The sequence below is a fragment of the Mercenaria mercenaria genome, chromosome 15 (assembly GCF_021730395.1).
Source record: "Mercenaria mercenaria strain notata chromosome 15, MADL_Memer_1, whole genome shotgun sequence".
NCBI lineage: Eukaryota > Metazoa > Mollusca > Bivalvia > Venerida > Veneridae > Mercenaria > Mercenaria mercenaria.
In genome coordinates this window covers 25,057,668-25,067,087 of record NC_069375.1, presented here as the reverse complement: position 1 = coordinate 25,067,087, position 9,420 = coordinate 25,057,668, and the positions used below count along the sequence as shown (strand labels likewise).

The 9,420-nt window shown below is 31.7% G+C and overlaps 1 protein-coding gene across 1 annotated transcript; it reads right to left on the bottom strand.

Moving 5' to 3' along the window:
• Positions 1-570: 570 nt before the first annotated feature.
• On the bottom strand, positions 571-9,268 carry LOC123549164 (peptidyl-prolyl cis-trans isomerase-like 3). The gene is made up of 6 exons (XM_045337031.2): positions 9,218-9,268; positions 8,351-8,425; positions 5,526-5,619; positions 4,088-4,155; positions 2,155-2,273; positions 571-1,140 (listed from the first exon to the last, which is right to left on the bottom strand). Exons 1-6 carry the CDS (start codon positions 9,218-9,220, stop codon positions 996-998), a joined length of 504 nt encoding a protein of 167 aa, XP_045192966.1. The 5' UTR covers positions 9,221-9,268; the 3' UTR covers positions 571-995.
• Between the last annotated feature and the right edge of the window lie 152 nt (positions 9,269-9,420).

The following is a 9,420-nucleotide window of genomic DNA, read 5'->3' as shown; positions in this document are numbered from 1 at the left end:
ACTGTGGCAGCCCCTGAAAGCTGCCAAGCAGAACCATTTGAACAAATGTGAGAGAGGTCCATACACAAATCGCAAATACTACATACCAAGCTTGGGGAAGATCCATCATTTAGTTAATGAGAGGAAAATTTTAAGGTTTAAAAGTTGTTTGTTTAGCTCTGGGGGACCCTAAAAAGGGCCAAACAGAACCATGTCAAATTATCCAAGAGAAGACGTCACAAGGATGCTAGGTAAGAAGTTGTTTTGAGGATTTCTTCTATTTTTAGAACCATTTGAACAAATTTAAGGAAGCACTACACAAGGATGCTACAGATCAAGTTTGGTGTAATTCTGACCAGTATACTAGTATATAGTTTCAGAGAAGTGGCTGAAGTAAAAATGTTGATACAGAACGCATGACGATATAGGCCAGACCATTTACCTGTACTAATAGGTCAGCCCACATAAGTTCTGGTGAGCTAAAAACCCTAATTACAAAAGTACAACAATGGGTTATCGGACGGTAAGTGATCACAACAGCTAACCCCAAGCACCTAGTGCATAGGTGAGTTAAAATCTTGGTAACAAATGTTATGTTACTGTTTTTTTATTGCATCAAACAGTACATTTACAATCAATGACAGTCATTAAATTTCAAAGTAGAAAATAAATATATCATAATTTACCAAATGAATGTTACTTTTTTAGTTTTATTAATATATAACTAAACCTTATTATTACAATATGGCTTAACATGAACACTCCAAAATGTCATGATCTAATCATGGGTATTTTTCATTATGTTTCACCTGTATTGAATTGAATTCGCTTGCAACATTCATTGAACATGTTGAATTGGCATTCTTTCTAAGTACACAGTTATATCACACTGCGTGTTTTCTGTGCATGCAGTCTACAAGCATATTACACCACTTGTAAACACCAGTCAGTTACAGACCATTGTATTTTGATTCGCATGTACAAGTTGAGTTTCCTGTCCTAATCTACTGTCTGTCTCATCTTTGAACTTTGTAATCTTTATCTGCTATTGGGTTTGCATGAATGACAACCGATCGTATCCGTACATCTCTGTCTGGACGATATTTCTCGTTAACTGGAAGTTTCTCAAAATCATCCAGTGTTTCAAACCCATCTATTACCCTGCAAGTAATAAAAACATGTAAAAGTCAACAAGAAACATTTTAGGAATTTTATGGTAGTTGCAAGAGAGGATCTGAATATCCGACTTGAAGGTAGCTGTTCATATAGCAATGAAACTCGTGTTACCTGTAAAACAGTTTACCTGTGAACAGGATATTCCATTCTGTAACTGCAAGTAGTGAAAAATTCTCTTTCTTTTTCTTGCTAACCATCTTTTACAAAACCAGAAGAAATGAAAATGAGGCTTACTATCAAGTATTTTTTTTTACTTAAAGAAGCATATGGATGTACTCATTTATTCATACTATTGTCTACAAACCCCAATATCCCTCCATAATTTATTGTCAAAGTATATAACTTTATCAACAAACCCCCTTACCCTACGTAACGTAACATCATACTATGTAACTTTTATCTAGAAACCCTAATCACTCCGTAACATAATGTCAAGGTATGTAGCTTTTATATACAAAATCCCCATCACTCCATAACATAATGTCAAAGTATGTAACTTTTATTTACAAAATCCCCATTACAGAATGTCAAAGTATGTAACTTTTATCTACAAACCCCCTTCAATCCATAACATAACATCAGAATATGTAGCTTTTACCTACAAATCTCTGTGCATTGATTTAGCCATGGGCAGACAGCTGGGTAGAACCAACAACATTCTGTAACCCAGCTGGATGGCTTCCTCACATGAAAGAATTCTACATCCAAACTGGGTTTTGAACCCACAGCGGTAACGTGAAATGTTTCAAAGTTTGTAACCTTAACCATTCAGTCATGGAGAATCCTGCTGTCTGTCTTTGATGCTTTTTCCATTTTATTTTATTTGAGAGATATCAATTTTACTTTTCAATTTGTCTTGTGTATATTTCAAAGCATTATCAGACTCAGTATGTAATACTTCTCTTGAAACAGCCAACAGAGCTGTTACCTTTTATATCAGCACAGAATACCCTAAGAATCCAATATACTATATTGGCTACATTACCGTATGCCACTTACTTTCCTATGACTGTATATTTCATATCTAGGTGAGGCTGTTTACCGTAAGTGATGAAGAACTGGGAACCATTGGTATCCGGTCCATTGTTTGCCATAGATACTACACCACGTACACTGTGCTGTAAGAAATCAAACTGGTATTTTAAATTCTATCAATATCTTTAATAACTACACTGGGACAAACCTAGGATGAAAAATAAGGGAGCAGTGACCTCTCTCTCCACTTAAAATAGGGAGACATTTTGAAAACAAGAGTGCAAGACTGTCACAAAATATGCCTGTTTAAATATTCAGTTACTAATTTCGCAGATTTTGAGTACTTCAAAGGCAATAATCCAATAGACCGCCCGCCCGCCACGGGTGTTCACATAATACACCCAGCTCTTTCAGAGATGGGTGTATAATTAGAGAAGTCTCAAGCAGAAAAGGTATTAAACTTTCTACATATTAATTTGTAATGATTTTTTATTTAGCTTCAGCACTATTTCCATAAATACTTTCAAAATATTATTATGACAGACACAAAGCAACCCCTCTAGAATGAGCAACAGATATGTATTTGTTGTACAGAGGTTGTGACTCTCAAATTGTTAATTACCTATGAAAAACTTCAAATGGGAAAGAAAATATTTGTCAAAATAGAAAGGTATTTGCTCATCCAGGGTAACGTGATCAGAAGATATACTGTAAATAAGGTCAGTAGAACAGTATGCAGAACACTGTGAACTTTGTACTTTTAAAATACATCAATACCACATCTGTTACTCTTGTGAAAACAGTTACCCTAATCATGTATTAAATTGTAACATAATTTAACCTTTATCTTTACAAATCAATTTTGCATGCAACATAATTTTCATGGCTGCAAAACTTCTCCAACTTTCATGTAAAAGTAGTGGCAAATTTTCAAAAAATGGTCTGGTAATGAATTCAAATAAGTTCCATTAGAAATCTTCATGATTTCGGACGAAGTTTACATGTGCCAATGTTTTGTAACTACAATGTACTACCCAAGTCTTGATAACGAAGATGGAATATGGATAAGTATTGTAATAGGGACTCCAGGCAGGTTTTTTGTTAAACCCTCAAAATTCAGAGCAGTCCATGAAATGATACAAAAGATTCCAGTCTTCTTTAAAATATACAAATGTACTCCAAACAAGGAAAGATTAGCCTCTTCTGTTTCAAAGACATCTGTATTTATAATGAAGTAATGTTGTAGAATACAATAGGGTTATTATAATTATTATATAATATAGTAGCTTGATCTAAAATGCTGTATTCGGCTGGAGTGGATTTTGCCAGATCGGATCTCATGAGGTGCGCAAACGCGGAGTGTGATCTGTCCTTGCAAAATCCTATCAAGCGGAATACAAATCCCAGATCAAGCTACTGTTTCATTATATACCTCCATCTTTTTGTTTGCTGTTTTGATATCAAATGAAATCTTTCTTGTTTGTCAGTTAAAATAGGAATGGTTGAAGTTTTGAAGTTTTGTGTGCGCTATTTATAGAACTGTGTCAGGTCATGAATATTAAATGAAAATAGTTCTGCAACATACAACACAAAGGTACAATACAGAATTTTTTTCTGCCTGTTCATATTTACTTGTGCAATTTAAGCAGTATTATCGACAGAATTTATATAGGTATATAATAAAGTAAGTTATCATAACCCAAAACTGAGGAACTAGTTTAAGCTCCATTGATATAGCAACAGCTCATGGAATGCAATAACCAACATGACCAGTCTACCAGTAGAGTAGCCATTACAACCAAACCATGGTTGAGTAAACAACTCTAGTATATCTGTCATATGGACAATGAAACTAAACTGATATTGCTACTGTAACTGATTAGAAGTGCTAAAATGCTTTACAACATAACAATATTAAGATTTTAAATGTTATGATCATAGTGCAAAACAACATTACCTTGAGACCATCTCTAAGTTCATCTTCAAATTTTCTGCCCCAAATACTATTTCCACCTTTGCCAGTTCCTGAAAATATAATTGGAAAAGTTCCTCTTTTTGTGAAGTCAAATGCCACGGAAGTAACTATTTTTCTAAATTTTTACGTCTTTGTAAATATTCTTACAAATAAGAAATTGTGGCACCTTTTAAAAGTTTTACCATTACATACTGGCAATAAAGAGGTAGTAATCTGATTATCAATGACAATTAATAATATTCGGGAAAATCGCAATGTTGTTATCTACAAACCATGAACTACAACCATTGGCATTCTCTTTAAACTGGGTTCAAAAGTCCTCTAGTCCAAAACTACCAACATTTTGGTGCAGACAAATTAAAGTTTCCATTTTTTTATAGTCAAACAGACATCTAAATTTTGCATTAGTTTTGTTTTCCAAACATTTCAATTTTCAAAGCTGAAGTATTCAAGAAAAGTGAACCTAAATAAAAAAGATAACAAAGAAATACCAATATTCTAAGTCAAAAAAAGGGCTATATTTCTAATTAAATGCATGAGAGAGAGCGTCATGATTCTTGCCCTTCTTACTAATTTTATGATAATAAACAAGACTTAGTGTGCAAAGTTTCAAAGCTATAGCTCTGATAGCAATTCTGAAACATGGACCTAAACAAACATTTTACCAGAGAAATTCCAACTTTCTAAGTATATGAAAGGCCACAATTCCAACAAAATGTATGTCAGAGTTATGGTTCCTGGCCTACATACTCATTTAATGCAGATAAACAAGTTTGCAAAGTTTCAAAGTCATTGCTCTTATTGTATTCAAGTGAAGTGGACCTAAACAAAAATTTAACCAAGAAATTTCAATTTTCTAAGTATTAAAAGGGTCATAATGTTGACAAAAAACAAGCAAGAGTTACAATTCTTGGCACATGTATGCACCTAATGACTATAAACAAGTTTGCAAAGTTTAAAAGCTATAGTTTTTAAAGTTTTTCAATACAAGTGGGCCTGAAGAAAAATATTAATCAAAATTTAACGTTCGATCAAGTGATGACAATACCTTGCAGATTTTTTAAAAGATTAGCCAAGCTAAAAATGAAACTTTGACCAGTTTTTCGGATAGTTGTTTATTGATTACATAAACTTACGGTGAACTCTATCATAGGAAAAATATGGAGAAACGTGAAATATTACAGACAAGTAATTAGTACATGATAGTGTTTTACCTACTTATATGTTTTTGTGATTTTTTTTTTTTTTTTTTTACATTTTTTTGCTTACCATTTTATAGTTCTTTCTTACTGTATCAGTCATAACTAACCTTTACAGTATTTAGTATTTTTCCTGGTTGAATGTTCAATACATTTCTAGAGTAACATGTTCCAAACACAGAAAATTATCTGAAAGTTTGAAGTAGCTAACAATATGTTACCTGTTGGATCTCCAGTCTGTAACATGAATCCTTTGATGTTCCTGTGAAACTTACAGTCGTTGTAGTAATCACTTGCACACAATGCAAGGAAATTCTGCAGATAAAAGTAAATATAAAAGTAAATATCAATCACTGTAAATTCATTCAATTCTGTGGGCAAGAAATCTCATGATTTCAGCTACAAATATACTGTAAAAGTAATTATAAGTTATTTGCTACAAGAATGCATAACATCAACTCATGTTAAGGTAGTTCTGCACATTCAGACCAATTGTTTTCTGAACTGAAGAATTCGATTAAGCCCTAATTTTTCAAAACTTCAGAATATACTTTGAAAATACTGCAAATAAAAAGTATTCTGTGCTGAGTTTTTGCTATACTAATTTGAATAATTTGGACTCCATGCAAGTTTTCATAATGGGAGTCTATGAAAAAATCACAATTTGATGACATTTTTGAGAACACAATTTTTTTATACAATGCAGATTTTAATGAAACTTATCACAGTCATAAATAAAAATATGGCTCATAGTATGGTGAAATGAAATTTGGTCTATGTGCTTGTTTTTGAAATATCTGCCTATGAATAAAGAGATCCATACATTTCAAGCTGATTTTAAAACATCATATGGAATTATTCAACATGTCAAAATTTTTAGGGTCATATCTTATGTTTAGAAAGATACAAAATGTAGTAAAATTGCCGTTTTAATTAATGTACTCAGGGATTGTCATCTATTCATAAAATTTCCGTATACTCTAAGCCCAGACTTTATTAAATGTTATATGGATAAATGACAGTCACTATTAATTGCGTTTTTTCAAATTTGAAGAACTACCTTGAAGCTCCCCACTGAAGTTTAATACATGTATCACACAAGGATTTACTATTGAAAAAAAAAAAGGCAGAAATTACAATGCAGAAGTTTAAACCGTCACTCTTCCATGTTTATCATAATGTCATTAATAATAAGATATCACTTCACAACTATAGAGCATCTATTTGTAGACTGTCAAATTTCACTAACATTTTGGGTAGAAGTCAAAAGATGGATAAAAAGAAAATGTCCTAATGCAGATATTGACTGGTCAATATCAGATATTTTATTAGGTAATTCAAATTTCAGTGCAGCTACTCTATTATTAATGCTGCTTGGAAAATACACTATTTATCAAAGTAAATTTAAGGAGGCGGTTCCTACCTTACAAATGTTTATTAATAGTTTAAGAATACATTTGAAAACTGAGAAGTATGTTGCTAAAAAAACCCAAAACATGAATAGCTTTGATAGAAAATGGAAAAGTTTTAGGACTCTATTTGTAGATGGTGAAGTATAACACGTGGGTATGGGGCTTCATAGTGACTGCGCCTGTTGTCTTTTTTTTTTTTTTCTTTTTCTTTGTTCTGTTTTTATTTCTTAGTAAAAAATTAACTTAGGTCTGAATTACATGCTATCTATGAAACATTTTAGCTTTTCATTAATGGATATTTTTACTGACTCTTTTCCATTCTGACCTTGTACTTTTTAAACTACATTTTTTCTCCTTTTTTTTTTCACATATTACTTGTTGAATAAGTTATTTTAGAGAAGATATGCAACTCTGCAATCTCCAACGAAAAGTATCTGTTAGTTTTCTCCCCTAGATCAATGTCATGTTAATGATAAAAAACCTGCAGTTAAGCTAAGCAAGGTAACTATGTATGCTTATTAAGCCGCTAATTTATTGTGTGTAATTGGATTTCTGGAACCTACTTGTCAATTTGTCCTTGTTATTTTCGTACTCGTTTCTTTTTCTTTCGAGCAAGGATAACAAATTATAATACAATTATTAACGATATTAATGTAGACTCAAACATTGCAAGTTAAGTTTATTTACTGATAAGTGACTCAAACAGCATTTGAAAAACTATCTGATCATGTGTACGGTCTTTTCACTGTTAATATATTACCAGTTTATCTTTTTAGAATGGTTTCCATATGAATACAAGATGATATTACTTGAAGATAATGAACAATGTTTATTTGCTTAGACATGTACACTTATACACTTTCAAATAATACTGGTTTATATAGGTAAATTTACTTCTTTTTTGAATAGACATGTACACTTTCAAAAAATCTTGTTTATGTAGGTAGAATTATTTTTCCAGCTACGCTTGATATTCTATGTAAATATCTTTTTTGGCGCATAAAATTAATGTTTGTGATGAATGCATGATACTTTGGATGTGGAAATGGAAATAAATTATAAAAAAAAAAAAAAAAAAAAAAAAAAGATATCACTTCACAAAGTTACTTCACAAACTCCAAAGCAGTGTTACTTCCCCCTAGACACTGCCATCACATATACATTGGACTGCATTTCAGCTGAGTTGTATTTTTTTAATTTTTTTTTTTTTTTTTTTTACAAAGTTCGTATTTTAATAGTTAAATATTATATATTTTGCTTGTAAAGTGAGTAAAAACATAAAAATTAATGCAGTAATATGTGTGACGTGCACCTGTTAAAAATATAAACAATGAAATTATTTGACAGTATTTTGAGTATGGTCAGAAAATTTGACAAATAGCATACTGCAAAATATAAATACAATGAATACTTTAACATGTTCTTAAAGGTTGTGACATAAATGTCAATTTGCCTGTAGATTATGGCAAGCATTTGATTTACCAAGTATTGCCAAGCGTGTCCACAGTTATGGTTTTACCATTCATTTACCATGTCATGTGATTTGCTTGAAGGCAGGGATGATTGTTTGACACAATACGATAATAAGTCAGTTAAATTATTTCTACACACTTTTCAAAATAATTATCACTCACCTCACATGCTATTGGTACCTGTTCACAGAAAAGTTCAATCTTCAGGTCTCCTAAATCTGTGTGCAATGTGACTGACTAAAATGGAAAGAGCACATAAAGTAAGGCTTTAATCAAGAATGGACTGTCTCACAACTATTTTGTATCTATCCGCTGTACAATGTACTCCAATGCGGAATAATTTACCACTTCTGACGTAATTATCGTTACAGACCAAAAAATTTGGCCTTCTCTAACACCATATTTGAGGCAGCCATGAACTTGATCACAATTTCACAAACTTACAGGTTCTCATGCCCAGTAAAAAATAGTCCATCATACTTTGAATATATACGAATGGCGCAGTAATTAACTACGAATAACTATCAGCTGCATCTAATAAATTCACATCTTTTTGATTTACAGGGGGTTTGAATGCGATAAAACCAATAACTTTACACGACCGTGTACTGTGATTTAATTACCCTCCATTATTTTGGTTCTTCAAAGTTTTGATGTTTAGATTGCCCCGTCACAAATAATAAAATATATAAAACAATTTGAACGTCGAATTATTTTGACTAGGTTTCTAATTATCAAAGCGCTGTTAGCCCTTGTGCCATTTTTGGAATGGATTAATTTCATACACGTACTAACATAAATCACCTCCCATCAGTAATGTACTATCACTACTTTGATTTTTCTTCACAGATAAGTTCGAAAATATTTGAGTACGAATGATAAAAATGTATTTTTTGTTGCTATATCTTGTAAATGTATTCATTCATTACGTGTTACATCTCAATATCAAAGCTGAAACCTCTTTTACTTTAAATCTGAGGTGTGTCATAACTCAGAAAGCTTAAAGTTGAAAATTGGGAAAATCGTTACCATCGCGTTCAAATCCAAAGTGAAAGTAAAACATAACCGAAATATTTTATTTGTATTAAATATTTGACTTTAATTATGATGTGAGAAAATGTCACTGATATTTCTTAAAATATCAATGAATATCAAATACTATTATTCAAAGTCAAGTTAAGACAGAAATCTGTTAGGAACTTATTTGAACAAGCTTTCATTTATTATTTCGT